At 38.6% G+C, this 23,809-nt stretch overlaps 1 protein-coding gene across 6 annotated transcripts in view; it reads left to right on the forward strand.

The window, feature by feature from the left end:
- The first annotated feature begins 703 nt into the window (after window positions 1-703).
- The window catches only part of pard3bb (par-3 family cell polarity regulator beta b), a 200,963-nt gene continuing 177,857 nt past the window's right edge, over window positions 704-23,809 (forward strand). For all 6 annotated transcript variants that reach the window (XM_056388847.1, XM_056388842.1, XM_056388843.1 and 3 more), the window contains exons 1-3: window positions 704-972; window positions 1,614-1,839; window positions 11,502-11,603. In XM_056388847.1, coding sequence (XP_056244822.1) covers window positions 1,723-1,839; window positions 11,502-11,603 — 219 coding nt within the window. In that variant the 5' untranslated portion in view covers window positions 704-972; window positions 1,614-1,722. The remainder of the gene's footprint in view (window positions 973-1,613; window positions 1,840-11,501; window positions 11,604-23,809) is intronic.

Below are 23,809 nucleotides of genomic sequence, written 5' to 3' on the forward strand. Positions count from 1 at the left end.
CTACAGCTGTTTATGTTTTTTCTACAGTATTTTGGTTAAAATATAGGACTCCCTGAAATGTAACATGTGACATCACTGGTTTATTTGAAGTAGCTAACACATTTAATACATTAACCAAACACTAGAATTCAGTCACAAATAAACTGAACAAAAGTGGGGTGTGTCTAAGTGACAACATAAAAATAAATGTTCCATAATGACCTTATACAAACTATTAAGTAATTAATAAATAACTAAAGTAAATTAATTATAACTAGTGTACTGCATAAAGCAGAAAAGTAAAAATCTCAGAGGCAGAGGCTATTATATCGATGTCATGCAAGCTTGGCTGGCAGCTTGGAGTTTGTATAATGCTATATGACCTAGTACCAGGTAACAGGTTTTACATGGAAAAATACAAAACTCATAGAATCTAACCTGTGTGTATGTGTGATTCATTCATCTTAAATCATTTAAGAGCAACACCATTACTGCTATTCCAGTAAAAGGTTTCAAGTATGATTTCCACCGCTGCAGTTATCCCTATAGATGAATTCATATTACCTTCTGTCAGTTTTCACTAGTTTTTCTTTCCCCCTTCACATCATATCTTACTGTTTGGGCACTAACTGTGATGTGGATCCATGAATTGTGCATTATCTCTTTGCTCTTTTTAGCAATAATTGGAGCAGTTCTCCTTTAAGAAAGTGACAGCAACAAGCGGTGGAGGAGCTGGTCAGGAACTGGCCAGGAGCGGACGGCACTGAAGGCATCTCAAAACTTTTCCAACACACATTGAAGTGGTCTGTTTATTGTTTAACATCGGCTCCAGTTTGCCCCCGAACATGAAAACAACCTCTACGTTGCCATACTTTGTGTATCGGTGATGAAGTGGATGCTACTGACCGCTTGGAAAAAGGGAAACTTGCGAGAGGGAAAACTTCTGGAATGATGCCCCAGCGACTGCATCCCTCCCTCCAAAGTTCAGCTAAGGTGGCTAACGTTAGCTAGCGGTTCTCGCTTACTGTGTGTTAAAGTTTTGACATGCATTTTTATGTTTGTCCAAATAAGCTGCAGCATATCACCTGATGTAACGGGGAAGGGCGTGATGATATGTTACGCTTGTGGCAAAGCGAATGCTTTTTTCCTTGGTTCGCTCTCTTAGCCAGGCCAGGTTACATTGTCAAGCTAATCACTTTTAGCCAACTGTAGCTAGCTGCCAGACAGCTAGCGTTCCTCTGTCAGGTAAAGTTAACCAAAGTTAGTCAACTCTCAGTGAGAAATTACATAACATGCACTCTTTTCGTTTACCACCTACAATGCAACTGTAGCATGAAGAGACTGCGGTGCTTCTAACGTAATGTATGTACTGGCATACTGGCATTATAATCATCACTTTGTGTTTTTGTTGTTTATTTTGGTTGACATGGCATGGACAGACAATAACAATCTTAAGACTCTGTGACCACTCTATGACAAGCTGACAATGTGTGACTTGAGGAAACTGTTTTGAGTGTTGAGTTTAATTGGATGCAAATGTCTTCATTTTTTGACCAGAAACCACTCACTGATTTTCTCCCACCTTTTTTTATCTCACTTTTTCTGGTTGGTCACATCCCTGCCTCCATACCAAGACTTTCTGGGGGGCATTCTGCAATTTGGAGCCTTCCTGCAACATTATCACCATTGTTCATCACTCATAACCAGAGAGCCCTCATCTTGGATGAAGCGGAGAGTGATATAATGAAGGTGACAGTGACGTTTGGGCAGACAGGTGTGGTGGTGCCCTGCAAGGAGGGTTGGACCGTGAGGGACCTCATCCAGCAAGCCACGCAGAGATACAGAAAACTCCTGGAACAGGTACCGGTCAGAAGCGGAAATGGTTAAAATTAGCCTCTTATGACAGGCAATGTTGTGACATAGGACTGTGTGTTGTGGTGCAGCTGCTCTAAATCCAGGCAGAGGTGTTTATCATTATTGTTTTTAAACAGTTCTTTGCACAATACACAAATATTAATTTGAAGGATTCAAGTGTTGTTGTTTCCTAAATATGTACAACAGGTCCATCTCAAAATTAGCTCACCTTGTACACATGAACTTACAAGGTGGTTATGGTGGGTGTTTTCTTCATTTAAATGCTGCTCATTTGTTAAACTTTGTATGGCAGTAATTATAGTTGTAGAATAACATTTCATTGTCATTGATACCAGATAGTCCAGTGTGCTCAAGAACATGAACAAAAGCATGAATAAATTTAATTCTATCTCTCATTGAGTCTTCCTGACCTTCAAGTCACCGGTTAGCTACATTATTAATTGTAAGAAGTAGTTTTGTAATAATGTGAAAAGATTTTCATGAACTCCTGAAAGACTTAGGAAAGAGGCGAGATAACTTTTTATGAAACAGTGCTTTCATAATATTTGAGGTTTTCCCTGAAGTCATAAAAGAATAATCGAAAGCTCTGTCATTTTTATATCATGAAAGGACCATATGATTTTCACATCCCAAAGTCTTGGGAAATTAGATAAAGCCAGGAGGTCCAGTTCATAATTTCTGTATGAAAAATTAAAAGCATGTCTGATATGAACTGTGATGGTCCAGACGGGAGCAGGCATGAGTCGTTTCCACTTTAGTTCTGAGTGTAAAATGTAAATCTCCTCCTCTTGTGATTCCTTTATGACTGCTGTTGATTCCCTGCGTTGCTCTTAGGACGGGAACCCTGTGACCCCCATCAGACGACCAAATCTTCTCAGTGACTGGCTTCATATTGGCTCCATTATTCAAAGAGCACGCCAGTCATATAGATAGATGGCCTGAGTTGTGATTGAGGGATAGATGTTGGAGCTGTGTGTGTATGTTGGTGTTTATGTGAGACAGACACAGAGACAGCACTTATTATTTCCATCCTCCTCTTTTTCTTGGTCTCTCTACCTTTTTAGCCTCTTAATCTCCTTTCATCTACCCGTACCCCTCCCCACTCAGTGCTCCTGTGTGTTCTGCCCCCTTCATCTTAGTTATCAGCCTTTTCTTCTCACTGCTGCATCTCCTCTTCACCTCCCTCATAGCTCTCCACATATCAGGAACCCTCGCTTCTGTTATTTGAACTCTTCTTCCTCTTTGAACACTTCCTCCTACACCTTCTGTTCCTTCTTTTTGAGAAGCGTCTATTCTCTAAGTAATACCATGTAGAACTGGGAATAAGCAGGAGCAATGTATACCGATTTAGGTCCAAGTTGAAGTGTTCAAATTTAAAATTTAAGGGGGATTCAGCAAGTGTTGGCACATGCCATTTTGCAGTAACTTTTACACAAATGTGGCAAAATATGAGGTGTTATTAATGTTCACTGAGAGACAGAGTGAGAGCTCCAGAGTGTTTTCCTGCAGCTGCGATGTGTGTAATGATGCACCTCCTGCTCTATCGATTAGGTCTCTCAGTGTTTAAATACTTTGTTTCCTGTCTGTGTGAATGAAATGCCTTGTTAAGCACATGCACACTGTGTGTGTTTTGGCCTGCTCTCCCACGGCTCTTCTTCTTTATCTTTTCCTCGCTCTCTGTTTTCTTTCTCTCTTCCCACACCTTTGTCAGCATTTCTCAATCTCTCCTCTTACTACCTTCACATTCCTTTGTTTTTTTTTTTTTTTTACCTTTATTGTTATTCTTCCTACTTTTTGATCATTTTGGCCTCTTTGTCTGTTGTTTGGCATTTAAAATATCGTCCTATTTGGCTCACCTGGTAGAGTGTGTACCATATGGACTTAATCCTAACTGCAGCAGCCATGGGTTCGAATTCGATCCATGTCTCTTTGCTGCTTGTCATCCCCTTTCTCTCTCCCTGACTTTCCTATCTATCTGTCACTGTACTATCAAAATAAAGGCAAAAATGTCTATAAAATATTTAAAAAAGAAAAATTATCTTTTTTGTTTGTGTTCACTTTTATCTTACTCCTCTCTCGTTCCTCATCTCCTTAATTGCTTCCTTTCATCCCATCTTCTTCCTTTATATTTGTTTCTATGTGTATTATTCTTCCTTTCTTCCCATCACTCAGTCTTTTTACTGCAACACTAATCTGTTGCTGTAGCTGCGTAATTATTGCTGTTAGTGTGTTTCAAGATTAGAATACCAGGATATGTGTATTTTATAGAGCTGTCCAGTCGCTAATCCTCCCAGTGCTAGGCAAATCATGTTTTTAAATTGTCACATAGACAGGTCACTTTCTGTCTCTCTCTCTCTCCCGCTCCCCTCCCTCCCTCTTCCCTTCCTCCCTCCCTCTCCCCTTCCTCTGTATCTGCTCCATCCTACTTGCTGCTTGTATTAAAAACATTTTATTATCTTGCGTGTTCCAGCCTGCAACCACTGTAGCTAACTAACAGTATCAGCTGCTTTGTGAAGCGTTCCCACAGTGGTGCTAAGGCGGAGCTAACACTGAAAATAGGCATTAAAGCTACATTTTAGTGATCTTAAAAGGAGTTGGGGATCTTTGAGGTATAGTCTTCAGCTTAATAGTTCTAGAGAGGATTTTGTATTTAAGTTGCATTTTTTTTTTTTTTTTTTTTAGATTTCAGTTTCACATTGATCACAGCCTAATTATTAGAATTTCTATTACCTTTTGTGTTGCCCAGTATGGAACCAAAGGGGGGATAGGAGAGACGAACAGGATTAGAGAGTGAATGGCAGTAAGAAAGTGCTGATGTTTTGGTATGTAGAATACACCAGTTCTTTGTTATACTAATACATAGAAAAGTCTCTTATAAGTATTTTGTAGACTCCCAGCTCATCTAAAGCTGTTCTCGGTGGAAACTTCAGTCTCACTTTATGATATGCTATATACTGTTTTGGACATACACTCATAGCTCAGTGACTGATGCTATTATGTAAACATCATGTTGAATTTAGCTAAAACACTTTATATACACTACAGATGGTCATATATTTAAGGTGCTCATTAACTATTTAAAACATAAACCTAACTGCTACAAGCTGTGGATCATATGTATGTACTAATTTAACTGCACCTCAAGCTGAAGGTCGAATGTGTGCTGCAGAAGTTCCTTCTTGGATTACTTACATTACTACTTACATTACTACTATTACAACGATTCGTTCAACCCCTCCGTGCCCCACTCTCTCTCTTTCTCTCGTTCTCTCTCACTCACACACACACATATAAACAAGCATATTGACAGTGGACCTGTATGTCGGATTGGCTAAAAACAACAATGCATACGTGTTTATTTGCATACAAAGCGGGGAAGTGAGATCCGATCACGAGTAGTCACTCAAGACGCATTTTAAAGCCAGTTGTAAACTGAGGCGCTAAGAGCTGACCACTTGTGATCGGATCACTGAAGACGCATGTTAATGCCAGGTCTGAACAGGGCCTGTGAGTTACTGGCCTGTCACTCAGCTAGTGTAACAGTATTAGGTTAATTGTCACTCACCTCACTCAGTACATCAGGCAACTAAGTGAAACACGATCTATAAGTATTTAGCTTACTGACAGCTGTAATATAGAGGTATCACTCTTGATGGATGGACATAGAGGCAAAGCACAAGCTGTGGTAGGGAAATGGCGAATGAAAATCGTATCAAAAGAAAAAATAAAAGAGTCATACTTGAGGTTCATCTGGAGAGGCAGCAGGGAGGAAATGAATGAACCTGTGAAGGTATCAGAACAAAGAGGATGAATGTAAAAAAGGGAGATAACTTAAAGAGCAGGGTGAAGAGGAAGAGTGGCCAGAGAGAGAGGCGGGAGGGAGGAAAGCATTTTTGTTTTGTTTTTGTGGGGAGTTGTCAGGAAGTTATCAGTTTGTTGACAGACTTCTTAATTACATTTGGCTAAACAGACAATTGTGTGGTTGTGTGTTTATGGATGCTTGTTTATGTGGTTTCAGGTTTAGCCTCTCCTAAGGATGAGGTTGTATGACTGTGTAATATCAAACTGCACAATCATATAAGTATATCAGTGTATACATTCACTTTTTTAACTGTAATGTGGTTTGAGTTGTAAATGTATATCCATATGTATTATTAGACTGCATCCATATTCAACACAGTGTCGATGCTAAATGTGTTGTGTGTGCAATCCAGATATGTCCAAAAGTTTACAAACCAATTGTAAAACCAGTTGCTTTTTTAAGATGATGGTGTATGTACAGTACCCATGTGTATACTCACACTTATAAATTGTAAGGTGGATGTGTATGAAAGGGTTCCTGCCTATGTGGGTGTGGTGTAGTTTCGTTAGCAAGGGGAGGAATGCTGATGAGGCGTGGTCTAACAAGCTGATAAAATCGTAAAAGCATTCAGGCCTCATGCCAGAGCGCACGCAATTATTCCTGAGAGGGAGGGAGGGGCAAGGAGGAGACACGTGCCACCTTCTCTGCAGGACTTTGTTGACCCAGTCGTACACTTCTTCTATTCTGTTCGCTTCTGTTCTGTCCTTTTATCATTCTATTCAGATATGTTCTGTTCAAGTCTTATTCTGTTCTATTCTGTTCTGTTCTATTCTATTCTATTCTATTCTATTCTATTCTCCCAAGTCAAGAAAGATACAATGGCACATGCTTTTTCAAATTATACAGAAGCCTGACAAGCTTGCCATATAGCCAGATCATTCAAGAACGGATGCCATAGTATGCAGGTTATTCTGGCTAATACATTCTAAAATTGTTATATTTTACTATTTAACATGTCATATTAATTATCAAAAGATAATTGCTCACCAGACAGTGCAAAAAAGTTAACATGCCCATTGTTATGAATCCGACTAGTAGGTAAGATGGTAATGAAATCTGATTTTGAACCATCATGATAAACAAACTTTGCCTGACAAGATGAGTGAAGGATCAGCTTGTGCCCATCTGAGATGTGGAATGCTGAAATGCTAACAGGCTGAGTAATGGTTACCATGGCACTGCCACTGGCAAGAAAACAAGCTTTGTTACTGCTGGATGATGAGATAGGTCAAGGGACAATGTAACTCAGATTGTTATTTTTCCTCAGAATTAGGTGGTGCGTCAGTATTCATTGTCTCCACAAAATGGCATTTGTCAAGACAGACAGAGGGGCTCCAGCAGTAATACTTTATAATATTGGCATACCTGAAATTAGGATAATGCCAGACCTCTAAGTTTTGGCCTAGGACCTAAATTTGGGAAATGTAATTTTTTATCTAGTCGAATTGAAACTGCCTCAGGTTAAACCTGTTGCTTTATTCAGCTCTGATTGTGTGAAACAGCTACCTTTCACTTTTTGTGTAGACAGCAGGTGCTCCAGAGTGTGCTTTAATTGAACCCTGGATCACTGTTTTGCGATGTGCCGAAGTCCACTTCTTTGCACAGCCTTCAGTTCGACAGCAGCATGCATACCAAACTATTGTGTCAGCTGGCACACTTGAAAGGCTGCCTGATCAGAGATGAAGAATGGGGGAGCAGTGGGGAGGTATACGCATACCTAACAACACTGAATAATCTACATAGAGTTTTAACTCATTTGTAGATCTTGTCCTGAGAGTTAAATACCTCAAATTGCCTAAGATTATCTGTATTAGTATCAAGCAAAACACTGTATTAAATGCTAATCCCCCTGATTTTCAGATTAGATCAGTGTGTTTACAACTCTTATCTTTAGTCCTACAATATCTAAGTGTCCCTCTAGGTTTTTAAACTCCCAGATTTGGAGGTGCAGGGTTTCTGCAGTTCCCAAAAAATATGTAACACATTATTCATGCACAGCCCATGAATATCAGATTTGATGAGTGCGCGCACAGCTCTTATCTCTCTGCCTCTCCATCTTGTCTTCTTAGCTAATAGCTATATGACTTGCCCACTGTAACAACAGATCATAGGGTGTTGTTGACCTAGAAACAATAGCTGGTCACCAAAGGAATGTTGGATGTTGTTTTTCAAGTACCTTTTATCATTACATTCACTGTTTTTTCTTGCTGCAATTAAAACATACAATCTGATTGTGATTCATGTCTATTGGCTCACATCTGCACAGTTCACAATGATATAAAGGAAAGAAAAATCCTAACAATTTAGAAGTTCGAACCAATAAATATTTTGCATGTTTTACAAAAAAAATTGATTATCATAATAGTTGTTTGTTAATTTTCTGTTGCTTTTCCAATCATTGATCTGTATGTTTTATATTATTTACTTATTTAATCATTTTTCATAATGTAATTATTTCCATTATTGATAAAATTGCCATTTTTTAAAATTGATTTATTTGTCATTTAGTTTATATTAGTATGTCAAATAATTGTCAAAAATTTTTGTAGAGCTGTATGTGACGTCTTCAAATGTCTTGTTTTGTTCAACCAAATACCGGAAAATACTTGGTTTAGATTATATGACAAATAAAAGCAGGAAATCCTTTTCTTTATGAGCCTTGACCCAGATAATATTTGACATTGTTTCACTATATTTTCTTGAAAAATGACTTTCAGATCTAAATCTGTTGCCATTTATTTATAACATTGTGGTAAAATCAAATGGCCATTAAAATTGAAGGCATCACAAAGTGATGAAAAATCGGTAATTTAGTTTGATAGAGAGCAACAGATCCTGAAGTGTTTGATTTATAATGATATTAAATGGAGAAGCACACAACTTTGCATTTGTGATTGTGTGCTGTAAGAAGCAAACTTATTTAGTTTTTGCTTGATAAATGACTAATATGGCTATTAATTGGAATCAATATTTTTTGTTACTTGACTACGATAATTATTACACAATAATGCAGCAGCTTTGCAAAAAATAGAAGAAAGGAAAAAACTGTGCTAGATTATTAATATTAATAAGGGGGCAAAGCGAGCAAACGGCCCTGGGGCGCTGGGTTTGTCAGTTGGTTTGTTGTAATTTGATCAATTGCTAATTTGTTTGGGACCATAGACCCCTAAGACACAATATTAACTGAAATGAAAACGCAATGTATAGTCTGCTGTGTGAACTGCAGGGGCCCATAACTCATTTTACCCTAGAGCACCCTAAGGCTTTAATGTGGACATGGTAACCAAAGCAGGGTTTGTGGACATAAGAGACATTTTTCTTAGGATTATTACATCAAACATAATAGTTGTCTGTAAGCAAACCATTGAGAATGTTACCCTTAATGCTTCTTTGTGGTCTTGTTCTCTATAAAGACTGAGAACATGGTGGAGTTTATCATGTCTTAGTTATTTGTGTTGTGACTCACTGTTTGCATGGGGATGATGGATTGAGAATTTGCCAGTAAACCAGTATATACAGAATATACAACTATTAGACGTCATTCTGAAGCTTGAGTGGTAGTAAAACATGGACTCAGATGCTATGTGTAAAGTCGAGGGCAGAAAAGATACAAAAACATTTACATGACACTAAATTTTTCTTCTACTAATCACAAAACATTCACATGTTGTTCCCCAGAGTTAATAAGCCTCCAAATCCTGATTGATAGTGCTCAAGGAAGATAAACACTGTGCAAAAGAGAAAATGAAACAATGTAAGTGCAATGTTTGAAAATCTCTCTCATACATCTGGCCAGGGTTTCAGCCAAGTCAGTGTTACAATAGAGTTATACAATGAGCAGCAGGAAGGGAGGGCGGAAGAGTGAGAGACAACAGCCAGTCTTGTGTAACAGTGATGGTTGTAAAGCCATTGAAATATTTTTTAACATAATAGAAAAAAAACTATGGGCCTAGTCTATATTTAACTAGGCATAAATGCTCTATCTCAAGTAAGCAAACGCATATTTGCATTTATAGTATTTGTAGTTTACTCACATATATCAGCTGGTGCCAGATGGCAGTGAAGGATGACTCATAACACTTACTAATTACTACTAGCCTTATCACACTCACTTAGTACATTTTAAAATATTAACTGGTTTAAATTCCACTTTTTGTTATTTCCAACCCATTAAAAAAAGTTGGAAGAAAAACTGACTTAGATGTTTAGTGGGGTCCAAAAATCTGTGCCCACTCCTATTCAGATGAATGGGAAAGTGGTCCCCACTGTATATGCAGAGCAGATCTAATACACATTTACTATAACACAATTTGCCTTTTGCCTTAATGAACACAGCTGAGTTGCATGTCCAAAACTCTTATAAGACACCAAAAGTATGTATAGCCAAGCAGCTTGAAACTGTTTCACTTTGTTATTAAAAGTTAATGGTATTTCCCCTGCTGGTCTTGATTTGTACTAAAATAAATCAGGAAACAAGATGCATCTGTAACCAGATCTAATGTATAAATATACAAAGAAACTAACAGAGCTGAGTTTAGTGTAGGAACTGGCATTGACATTGAGACTTGCAGTGATATCCAGGGACACAGTGCGCCTTGCTCCATCTGACACTCTCCCTGATGGGAGTTTTTGAAAAGCACCTGACCCTGAAAGAGTGATTTAATGGAGCACCACTCTGAAGTGTTTCGACTCATACCTCTCCATAGACTGTGTGTGGTTTTGTGTGTGTGCGTGTGCATGTGCTTGTGTGCGCAGATGCGTGTGTTGTCTCAATATGTTGTTCAACAACCAGCTCTATGTAGTCAGCTGTCCAGTGCAGTGTTGATGTCATTAATCACAGACCCAACACAGTGGAGAAAGGGAGTGAGGAGGGAGAGAGAAAGGGCCAGGTTGGAGTTGTAATCTGTACAAGGTACCGAGGGAAAGATGTGGAAAATGTGTGGATGAAAGAAACAAAAGAGAGAGCAGAGATGGAAGGGGAGGGGAGGGGAGGGAGGGAGGGAGTGGGAGACGAACAGAAAGAGCTGCATAAATGAGAAACAAAAAGAAGGAGTTGGTGACCAGTAGAGAAAACCTGTATGGTTGCTCTGTGCTTTGGCTTTATTCTATTTAAGTCTCCATTAACTACAAATTTACATTTCAATGTTGGCCTAAGTGTCCACATCATAATGTATGCTGTTAAACACAAATTACGATACAAAGACTTAAAATGTACCTTTTGAATTGAATTAACTCAATCTTTAATACCTTAGCTATCTTGTTGTTAGCATTAATAATAATTCAAGATTTCAACAAGATTTTTTAAACTCTGCAGTCACTCTGCACCTGATCTGTGAGATGAAACTGCCTTTTTCCATTGTTTTGTGTTTTTGATTTTACAACTTTGTAACCTGTTTCAGTAGGAAATAGATCAGAACGAGCAAGTAAAAGGCTCGACTGTTTTACAGGGATTTTCATCTTGAAATAGAAAGTGAATGGACTAAAGTCAGGTTGGACCACAGTCCTTATTACTGATTAAGAAAATGTCACAGTAAATTACAAGAAATGTTTAGTAACAACAGATGCCCCCATGTACCATACATATGATATATAGCCTATGTATCATCTTAATTTTTTAAATTTACCATTGAAGCCTATGTGCGTTTGGCTTGCTTAATCTGATGATCATGAACTAGACAGACGTTATGTTCATGTACTGTGAATTAGTAGGGAGAGTGATCAGCAGGTGACAGGTCTATTCACATATTAAGTTGTTTATTGACATTGGTTGTGTCCTCTTTCATAGGAAGGAGATTTCCTGGTTCGGACTCACCATGTTGAATACTGTGATGGGGGGATTCTGGACCCTGATGATATTCTCAGTGATCTGGTAGAAGACAAGGACAAGGTAAGAACCTCTCGGAGAGGAGGGGGGGTGTTTCAATGTTTTCTGTGTGATCCTGCTCTTAGTCTGATAATGTAATTAAAGGTTGAAATTATTTTATTTTCTATCAATTTCACTTCCTGAAATATAAAAACACTGACACTGAACAATTCAGTGGTTTTATGTGACTTGAAGCTCACCACAAACAGCTGTGTAACATTTATCTCCTTAATTAATACCCATGAAGTAGAACTAAAACGTGAGAGGTTAGACTTTAATAGCCATTGTTTAAAATGGCTCGTTTCTTGAATGACCAACAGTCAGCAGACTATACAGACATGCATGTGACTAACCAAATATCCAGCCAGGCCGTCCATAAAGAATAGAGACAAATGCCAGGCAGCTCTTGTTCTCTACACAGATTTGCAAAATGACTGTATTTAAGTCAACCATTTTTATCCCTTAAATCCTTCCTGATGCGTCACATATAATGCATATAATCCTTTTGATTTATACTTATTAATTAGTCACGTAACTGTGAGTGTGTGCAGAAAGGTATATGTGCTTGTACAATGGTTTGAGTGGGTATCGTGTGTGTGTGTGTGTGTGTGTGTGTGTGTGCGTGCGTGCGTGCGTGCGTGCGTGCGTGCGTGCGTGCGTGCGTGTGTGTACTCTTTCATACTATAGAATATTGAGCTGCAGTGGCCTATAAGCCACTCCCTTGGATAGAATATTGCCTCACAAGCAAAATTCAAAAAGGGAAATGGTTTTAACTTGCCTGTAGCGTTAGGCAGTGTCATTAGCAATTCACTTTTGGAGACTTTGCAAACTCAATCCATATATTCCCCGTTTTTCTTGTTTTTCCCCTGAGGAATGTGTCATTTTTCATTTTCCCCTTTGGAAAGTCTTGTGTTTTTTCATACCCTCTCATATACTCTGGCATTATTAGAATGTGATAAATGGCCCAGATTAAGGGCTTTTTAAACCATGGCTTAGGACCTTAAACGAATCTTGAGCCCCTCTCTTGGTGGCTCTGCACATTAAAACAGCATCAACGTGTTTTAATGAGTCCATGTCCTATGGTGAACTGAATTCTTAATTTAGGTCATAGCTAGTAAAACTTGAGGAACCTACCGGCTAGAAAATGTAATGTACAGTACATTTCCCTGTCCTTGGCTCATACTGTATGCCTTTAAGGATGTATAAATACTGCAGGATTTGTTGAAGATTCTCTGAACTAATTAAGAACAAAGTTGCCTTAGTTGGCAATTTCTCTTGGGGCTGTAAGAGCCTCTGAGAAGAAATGATCACTCTGTGATCACTCTCTGCCTCTAACCCGGACTCAAGCCTCAGTTAGTGCCAAATTAAGCACTGTTGGTTCATGGTTCAAATCTTGAGTTTTAGGGTTACATTTCGTAAGCAAGACATTTTTGTCTTTGGGAGTCTAGCTACAGCTAAATGAAAAATTAATTTTGTGTTTCTGCCTGACATGGTTAACACAGAAATCCTGCAGAAAAGTGACTGAGAACTATCTTCACAGCAAACAAATTCCCACATGACATTTTAGAAATATTTATAGCTCATTGTTTTCTCTGCTGGATGAGTTTTCCTGATGAGCTCTCAGATGTCTCAAACTGGGGGGGGAGTTACATGACACAGTAAACCTCAGCCCAGGGGCCGTATGACTCAGTGACAGGAGCAAGAACAGAGTCAGAAGAACAGCACCTGACCCAAGGGATTGCTATTATGAGAGCCTGTTGCCATGGATTTGTGGGGATTCAGAGAGCAGCGTGCACTGGTCCCACAGCTGGCTAGTTGCCACTCGCCCTGTGTCACTGTGATCTTGTTTGTAGTGTGTAGTGTCAATTTTTTATGTGGAGGTGTTGCAGTCTGGAGTTGCACCCCCAGACAGTCACTGTAGCATGGGGAGTGTACTGCTCTGGTTTTATAGCCACAAAGTCTCTGGTTTGCAAAAAGATTTATTGTGTGATCTTATAGGCTAAAGCTTAGTTTGCATCCAAAATGATTTCCTACTCGCAAAATAGTGCATTACATTTTATTTGAGTGCTTGAAGACTGTGTATGTTTATCCACTATAGTTACCTCAGAAATTCCACGATGGAACAAAAATACGAAGTACCCATGGTGTATACACTACTTTTTGATAACAATCCCACAGTGCAATGCTGTATATTTTATAGATTCGAGATTAACAGTCAAGCGACACAATACATTAATTTGCTACACCTGTCAGTGATGTCAGTGATATTGTCTGAACTCTCAGTTTACTGCTCACAATACAGTCATTTATTGAATGTCTATTATAGTGGAGTGAGTGAGGGTTTTTATAGCACATGGAACAGCATAATTCTAAATCTCACATATCAGACCTATCAAAGGCGAAATTGAAAGTATTGAATGATTTCAGGCGTCATTGATTGTTTTTGTTTTTAATTTTTTTTTTTTTCTTCCCATATTGGGGCAGCAGAACTGTGGCATTCATTTTCAGTTGTGTTTACCTGACAAAGTCCACCTTAACTCTCTTTTTAACTCTGGTTTGGTGTTCTTCAACTCCTGAGGTAAATGTCCAGCTGAAAGGCACTGAAAGGTTTTGGAGAGCTTAGGGGAACAGTGACCTATGACCGAAATGCTACACTGCCCTTTCATTGTGAACAGGACTGAGGAAGCATTTAGCGACTAGTTGATGTCGGAAAAGGTACATCAGTCTGGTGATGATTAGATAAGCTTTGGATCATTTGAATAGTAGGTCTGTAGTTAAAGCTGGTTTAGCAGGTTTCTATATCGAGGCTGAAGTTGTAGTGACTGTAACTTCATGTGTTTGTGTGTGTGTGTGTGTGTGTGTGTGTGTGTGTGTGTGTGTGTGTGTGTGTGTGTATAAAGATATATGCTGTATTTATTGACAGGTGTTTTGCATCTTTTGTCTCCAATATGTCCTGAGCTCTTCAAACGGGATAGTAGTATCCTCTTTTTGTTAACATCCTGTGAATTCAGTGAAACTGTACAAAACATACCTTTGGAGCTCAAAACCAAATATAAACGCACATGTGTACCACAAAATACACATTTTCATACCGGGATCAAATACAGTGCCACAAACTAATTCCCCAAAACACACACATATGGTGAGACTCACACACATAGAGAAATAAACCGTACAGAATGATATCCAGCAATACACACTTCTGAGCACCAGAGATTGCATATGAAATGAAAGTGTGAAATATTCATTGGATTCTGAGGCAAGGCTCTCATAGTATTACTGAGCTGAGATGAATAAATGGCTTCTAATCCCAGATGAGTGTTTTACTGCGGGCGGACTCAGACTGCCTGGCTTTAGGTTTATAACCACAAAGAAAACAGAGAAGATTTTTGAGGTCTGCTGAAGATGGAGCAGAGGTCAAAAATACAGTTTCAAAAAAATCCATTTCTGAAATATATAGTCGTGATGCATTTTGAGAGAGAGTGCTCAAATTTATGAACTAACATTGGTTCCAAACAGCTTAAAGTGCTATGACAGCAAACAAAAGCACAGTAGCACAGCATGTTAAAAGATCACCAACAGTCCAGCTTGTCAGTCCAGTTCATTTTGAAATAAAATAGATGACAAGTTCCAAGTCTTAACTTTAATTTGAGTAGTTTTACATTAGTATAGAAAGAACTGCAAGTTATGCAAAATGGAGTAATTGGACAGATAAACATCAAGTCAAACAAAATCACCATATTTAATATTTTGTGAAAAATCCTTTGCAGTCAATGACTGAAGTCTTCTACCCATAGACTAGAGCAGACACTTTGTCTCTTTACTGGTGATGCTCTCCCAGGCCTCTTGCTTGTGGAGGAGCCTCTCTTAGTTTAGTCTGGTCTTCAGCAAATGGAATGCAGCTCAATTGGATTGAGATCAGATGACTGATTTGGCCAGTCAAAAATGTTCCACCTCTTGACCCTGTGAAGCTCTTTGGTTACTTTGGCCGCATGTTTAGGATCTTTGTCTTGCTAAATTATGAAATCTCAACCTGGCAACCAGGCCTTTCTGTTTTTGAGGCGTACCAGGGTGAAACTGAGGTTATGGTCATAGAGTCTTCTCTTCATTGACAAGGAAATATCGACACCTACATCCTGGAGATCATTCTTGACTTTCTCTGCAGTCATAAATGGGTTCTTCTTCACCATGCAAATGGATCTTCCACTCAACCAGAACCATGGTAACTGTTTTGTGCATGAACTAATACTGAAACAACACACAGCTACCCAAGAAAATTTAAGTATCCAAGTGTCCAATTACTTTTGAACCCTTCCAGTTTGGATACTGTGTGTTAAAAGGGCTGTAATTGAAATAGCTGAAGCACAGAACCCGAAGAGCCAAAAATGTGTAAGTGTCCAAATACTTACAGTCTGGACTGTTTATTCCTTTTGTAGGAAGTTCCTCGAGGAAAGTTGCACGTCTTCTCTTCTTCTGCAGTTTTTTTTTTCTGCAGCGCCCTTCATGATGTGCTGATTATGACACAGCGTTACTGCATCGGCGTATTGCCGCAACTACAGTTACAAATGACAGTAATCAACAGAGTGAAACGCTTGTTGGAAAATAACCTGAAGCAGCTGTCTCGTAATTTTCTTTGCAGGAAAAACCCTGATAACAAAATTAAAAAAAAAAGTGAATGGCTCTGAATACTTTCTGAATACACTGTAATGTGGCACACTTAAATACAAACATAGTCTAAACTCCACTCCAAATTCAGAATTAAACATAAATACAATTAAAGAAGGTGATATCAGTTGAAAAATAATTTGAGGAAACGTTTTGTGTGTTTTGCAAGTTTACCTTTCGACCACCACCCACTCACCTCCGCCCCCATCTCTTTCTCCATTACCCTAATGTTTCCCTCGCATGTTGTTTTTCAATCCCACTCGTAGCTTTATGCCAAAGAAAATGAAAAGTAAGCAAGAAATATGGATTCCCATCAGCATTTTCAATGTAGCTGGAAGTGTAATTCCTAATGTATTTTCTTGTAGGTATTGCAAAAAGAGCCTTACAGAGACCAGGGTTTGTCGAGAAGGTTAACTGGTAATGGAGAGAGAGGAGAGAGAAACACTGTTGCTTTATATGATATTGCTGTTTGTTCCGGGACATTAATATCACCTACACTTGATCAATCACTTGCTCTCTCTCTCTCTCTCTCCCTCTCTCTCTCTCTCTCTTTCTCTCACACACACACACACACACACACACACACACACACACACACACACACACACACACGCAGGCACGCACAAACACAGCATGCGTCCCTGTGCACACATCAGTGTTAAACATGAATATTCTTCATCAAGCACGCACACACATGATCACAGCAAGCATCCATTTACAGTACCCCTCACTTTTTTCTTTAATGTTACACGCAACACATATCCAAGTGTGTGCATGAGTGTGTTCATACGTAGTGCTTTGCTCATACAGCAAGCTTAATAGTATTGATCAGTGTAGAGAAGTCTAATTAAAAAACTACAATCTGTCACAGACCATGGAACAGCCAGTTGAACTTTTGTTGTTTTAACACTTTCTAGATACAGACAAACACTCACACAGCCAAACACAAACACACACACACACACACACACACACACACACACACACACACACACACACACACACACACACACAGCCAAACACAAACACACACACACACACACACACACACACACACACACACACACACACACACACATATATGCAAAATTATATAATGTGATTATGTCTGGTAATTTCACCTGCTTAGAAACAAACATTTAAAGAAAACCTCTATGGACAGACTAATGGAACACAGGCTTGTTGGGAAGTAGGGCAGCTCTCTGTGAGCTGGCTGGGCTTTGATCATGGGTAATTGTGCCAATCATTATTTATCCTATTGATTGATGGACACACACATGCACAGAACCTCACTGGGTGGCTTGAATATTTTTCCTCCTTATTCAGATGTAGCATTTTACCAAGACAAACTATTGATTCCTCTTCTAGCAAAATGGTTCTATTCATGCTCAGTGAATTTACTTCACTTTCTTTTTCCACAGTATTAGTATTCACCACACAAGATGTACAATGTGTAAAATGAAGATGGATCTTTACAGTAAATACCTGATTCTGATAACCTGAGTTGAGGTATTAGGAGTCAGTGTTGGTAGATTTATATTTTATTATATCATTTTTTTTTTTAAATAATTGACACTGTTCTGCTCCTTATATTCAGTGCCATGGAAACTTTCTTCTATTCTTCTTCTGATCTGCTCTTGAATAACTTTTCCACCGATTATTTTTTTTAGTTTTTAGTTTATTAACACAAAAATCCTGGGATGAATATCAGAAGAAACAAGGGCTTGTGATATCTCTGGTGTTCCTGGGCTTCTTCAGTAGGCACCTCCACAGAGAAATTTAGTCCATTTTGACCTATAATTCCACAATAGTGTCATTTGCTGGAGAACTGTTTGTAAGTTGTCTCGTAAATCCTGTTAAAATACACTTTGAATTGATCAAACTCAAAGCATGTCTGGCGATTATACTGTCTGTCTGTCTGATGAGATGAAACAACCTCAAACGGTCTGACTTGGAGACATTAAGATGGACAGTTGGTAGACTCAAGCCAACTCAATGGGCAGTCCATTGTGTGTGTGTGTGTGTGTGTGTGTGTGTGTGTGTGTGTGTGTGTGTGTGTGTGTGTGTGTGTGTGTGTGTGTGTGTGTTTGTGTACGTGTTAGTTTTCCAGTCAGCCGAAATCGTTTTCTGGAAAAGACAATCAGGCCAACAGTTCATATCTCTGTTTTGTTAATATATAAATAATGCTCTTTCTCTCTTTCCCTGACTTTCTTTTTGTCCTTTTGACTTTCTGTGTTTTGGCTCTTGTTGCCATGGCACGGTGTTGTGGATGGTAGGAGCAGGGTGAGGATAGAGTGGCATTCATACAGACAGTATCCATTGTGTTTGCATAGAGCTTAAAATGTAAGATACGTTTTAAAATGTGCAAGGTTGATAAACTTTATATATTTATGAAAGAAGAGATGATTAGACCTTATATTTAGAAAAGAGGTGATGAAGAAACTGAACACACATCAGGCCATGGTGTGAGGCAGTCACACCAGGCTATCTAACTGTGGTAAATCAGCACATGCTGAGGAAGTGTCTGCCTCCGAGGAAGTGAAATATAACCTGCTTTGTTTGGCTCTAAATGAAGTTAACTTCTTCTTGTCTTTATCTGAATGTCTTACTCTGGCCTTCATTTCAATGAAAGGTTGGAGACGAGCCAAAAATTTGTAATTGCCCCTCGTCTGAATGTCTTTTATTATTTTTGATTTTATTATTTAAATAAAAATCTCTTTTCCACCCCTCACAAATCTAATCCTTTGAAATGATTTATCAGCTGCTTAAACCTAAATTAAAATAATTAAAGGTCACTACAACACCAGAGTCATTAACAAAGTAGCCAAACCTCTGATAATGAGGAAATTATTCAGAGCAGGTTCCATGTTATCAGCGGGCCCTTCCTTCCCTTCTGTGCTCTTTCACTCTACAGTTCTCAATATCCATGATCACGAATGCTTTGCTGATCAGTGGTAAATAACACAAGCTGCTGCTGCTCACAGATGCAGCTCTGTGAAACATGCTCAATTATGTCTGTCTTTCAGCCTGAGCTCTGCCTTTGTAACTTGCAGCATCCACGAACATTAATGATATATTTGCTAGATGTGATAGTTCCTGATACAGATGAATCAATTAAAGGCTTACGAAAATGTTCGTTTAGCAAGTATGAGTGAGAAATGATAATGTGGTGCTGCTGCACAATTTGTTGAGCTGTACACGTACACATACACACATAAATACACATGCAAAAAGCAATTTGGCCAAATTAATGTTGCATCATTTACAGATTAATTGCTGTCACCATTGTGTTAACTTGCAATAGCATTTACATTGGAGCTTGAATATAATCGTTTAGCCATTCATCATAAGCGATTATTTAAGTCTAACTTTTTATATGGCAATTAAGTGTCAGTCTAATAGCTTTGTTTGGGTCAAGTTATGGTTGTTTCTTGTCACATGTCAGTGTATGTGCTTTAAATATGTATGCAACTTGTAGTATGGATTTGGCAAACTGTTCCAAGGTGACAGACTAATTTAGGAGAACATTTTTCAGTGAAAACTGTTGAAAGACATTGAATTTGGTCAAAGAATTGACTGTCCTTTTTTTTTTTTTTTTTTTATGTCTGGTTGACATATTGTGTCTGCAGGCTTAACCTGTAATACTTTACAGTAGAGCTGAACAATTAATCGCAATATTATCAAAGTTGCAATATCCATATCACGGGAGCTTACATTTTTTTGGTAAAGGTAAAATATGTCACAACATACCTTTTTATAAATGTAATATAAATGCATTGTTGTACTGCATAGATGCTCTGGCTGGCATCATATTCATATTCTACAGATGTATGGGAACATGCTTGTTTGGTATAGACCTCAGCACAAATAACATCATCATAATTTTTAGATTTTTTTTTCAGTGAAAATGAAATACAAAAATGACCATTCCCATTAAAATCATGATGCATATTGCCGTTGCAATATCTGTCAAAGTAATTGCAATATGATTTTTTGCCACATCGTTGCCACATCTCTACAATAGGCATAGGATGTTAAATGAATTGACAAGAACACAGTGCACGTGGACGAGACACATGATAGTGGAAATGATGAGAACCAGAGAGCTAAATAAAGGAAAGTAGTGGCCACAGGTCAACAGGGCTGAGGCAAAGAAATGACATGGCATACAGAATGTCCAGTGTATTTACAACTTACAATTTTCATTGATTTCAGAAATCGTGCTGTAAACGCATAGTGTATGTTGTTAAAACAGTGACATGGGATATATGGATATGAATGGAGCAAAGACAGAGACACAGGGAAAGGAAAGCACAGGTAGAGGTGGGTATCGGGATGAGCCCCTAATGCAGAATAAGGGGAAGAATACGACAAGCTTGTACTGTAACAGTTTCTCCCCATTGGAGATCTTTTGCTCTTTTTACCCCTCTGACTTACAAAGTACATAAGCCTGCTCTTTAGCCTTTCCAACCTTTTTCAGTGTCTCTTTTACTTCCTCTCTCCTCCTCTTCCTCCTCCTCCTCCTCAACTTCTCATCCAGTTTTCCCACTGCTGTACATTTCATTTCCCTCCTCCCCCATCTCTCGCTCTCCTTTCCCTTTCCATCTCTTCTCTTTCTCCTCTCTCCCCTTCTCACCAGCTTAGCTCTGTCATTTTGAGGGAGAAAACACAAGCCAGTCAGAATGAGGCAATTATGACCCTGTTGGAAGGGTTATTATGCATAATGCCCCATAATCCTCCTCTACAGTTTTCATCATAATTGACATGTACATTAAGTCTGTGCAGTGTATACTTGCTGACAGAAACTTGCCAGCAGCAGCCTCATCCTTGGTTTTGAAAGTGACATACACACACACACACACACACACACACACACACACACACACACACACACACACACACACACACACACACACACACACACACACACACAGCTGTGTTTAAAGTATTGATTCATAAAGATGATGCAGTTGCAATGTGATTATTCATAGCTGCTTATTCTGGCGTGACCAGATAATGAAGACAATAGACACCCGACAGACAAGCAGTATTTGATTGGGTTCTTAGGTACAACATGCTGTGTAAGTTGCGTGTTTGTGCATTAAGGTGGTTGATGATAAGGTTCTTATAGCATTTTGCGTGTGTCTGTGCGTGTTGGTGGTTAACATGTCGACATTAATTGAACCATGACCCAGATCAAAAAAATGAGACTTGAAAGGGATTAGAAAAACATGCAGACATATTGAGGAGCAGCGATTTGTGTGGGTGGCCTCTGACACAGTCCACATTTAATCATGACATTTTAATCCCAAGCAATTTAACGAAAACCTGATGGTTAAATGAAGCAGACAGGCATCCAACAAATCTCATTGTTCACCTTCAACCTATGTGTTAAGCTTGATAATCATATTAGTGTTGTGTAAAGTGTTAATAAATTATTTTTTTTATAGCTTTGCCAATATCATTAAGTCTGCTGGTATTGTTTTCCTGCACTTTATTAATGAGCAAGTTTTAATGCAAATTTTTTATTAAAGAATGAATTCTCCATTTCCACTTCCAAGTCCCATAACAGCCATATTATTATTTATTTATTTAGGCTTGACCACAGCCTCAGTCCATCTAATGAAAAGCATATCTATTCAAGAGATATGTTTTCTGTTGATATTTTGCACACTGTCTTTGATGTGATTATAGATTATTATTTTTCTTATGTTAACCAGAGTTCCAAGGTGTCTGGTAATGGCGCTTGTGTTTGTGTCAGACCTTACATCTAAACTCTAGCATGAAACTGAATTAAGTTATAAAATTCTGCTGCGGTGAAATACTTCTATTTCACGGGCGTGTTACATTTATTCAAAATGTATAAGCCACATTGGTCTCTAACCTTTCAGGAACGTTTTAGATAAATACAGGTAAAATACAGATACTGTCAAAATGTGATCTTATTTCTATAGTCTTCCTGCTGTTTTTTCAGCTTGTCCTAATTATATTTATCAATATATCAGTCAGGGCGAGTGAGTTCAGACGTATTTTCCTTTTGACGTGTGATGTCAGCTTGAAAAGGTTAAGTGAATGAACAGGAAGGACAAATATTCATTCACTCGTGTTTCTCACTTATGCCCACACACACACACACACACACACACACACAATGTGGTCACATAATACTAACTGTTTTCTAGCAACCTTTGACCCCTCAGCCCTTCATATGAAGTGGCCCACTGGAGAGAACAATATTGACCTTCCACTAAAGAAAGCAGTGCTGCTTATTGCTTTCACACATTGCACTGGTTTCATTTACTGGGTATCCCGGTGTGTGGGTGTGCATATACACAGATGCTTAATTATAAAGAGGTGGGATATATATTAGACTGGCTTGTGTTTCTTGGGGTGTACTTTTGAGTGTGATTGAAAAGGTGTGCGTTGTTGGGTTATTTGTATATATTAGTCTGTTTTTTTTTTTTTTTTTTTTTACACAATACTCATTCAGTCATTCAGAACTGCTTAATTATCTTATCAGCTTTAATGAAACACAGTAAAGTAAGTGACTAGAGAATGGGAAGTGACAGAACTGAGTGTAAGCCAGGTGACACCAGGTGGAATAACTGGCCTGTGTCTGGAACACTGTTCTAAAATGATATAAAAGTGCAAGTCAGAAGTTGCGTTTAAGTCCGGGTTTTTCAGGTCAAGAACAAACACACAAAGTTTTTCTTATAAACATCATTACAGCATGATGTGACCTTGTAACATGGTGTCAGCAAGCATAATATGAAAAGGAGAATTCAGGTTTTTTCACCAGTTCATTTTCTCTTATTAAATGAATGTGTACCAACCTGCTATGGACACTGTTTTCAGCAAGTGGATGCCATAGCATAATGGTCCATACCACTAAATAGACATAAATGTTGGCGTGTGTGTGTGTGTGTGTGTGTGTTTATGTGTGTGTTTATGTGTGTGTTTATGTGTGTGTATTGTTGTCACAATCTCCAGTGGTTCTGACATAAACGTTAGTACTTGTTCTTCCTAGTCCTTCAAAGGGGCACAAGAGCCATAAAGTCTCCTGCCTGTGCACTAAAGGTGTGACTCAGATACCATTTCTTCATTTTCCTTATGTAGCCTGACATTTTTCATTATATAGTAATCATATGTGTTCGTTTTCATTGATGGGTTGTCTTGTGTGTGTGTGTGTGTGTGTGTGAGCAGGTGTATCTTGTAGTCCTTGAGAAGGGTAGAGGGACCATAAACCCTCTCTTCAGGTGGTGGGATCTCAGCTATTAGCCGAATTGTGAATTATATTTGATGAGGCTATGGCCTCATTGTTAAATTGCAGGACACTGACACATATATCAGTCTACATTGACAGTCAACATATATCAACAGAGCGCCCTTTACTATATGTGCATACTGTATGTATGTGTGTGGCTGAACTAGGTTGTATCTTCTGCTGAGATTTACAGTGAGAGAATGGGGGTTTCTTTGGTCTTAAATCTTATTTGTCCGTAAACCTTAATGGAGGCCGTATTGTGTGTGTGTGTCTGTGTTTGGTTTGTGTGTGTGTGTGTGTG

Source organism: Seriola aureovittata, chromosome 11 (genome assembly GCF_021018895.1).
Source record: "Seriola aureovittata isolate HTS-2021-v1 ecotype China chromosome 11, ASM2101889v1, whole genome shotgun sequence".
In the NCBI taxonomy this organism is placed as follows: Eukaryota; Metazoa; Chordata; class Actinopteri; order Carangiformes; family Carangidae; genus Seriola; species Seriola aureovittata.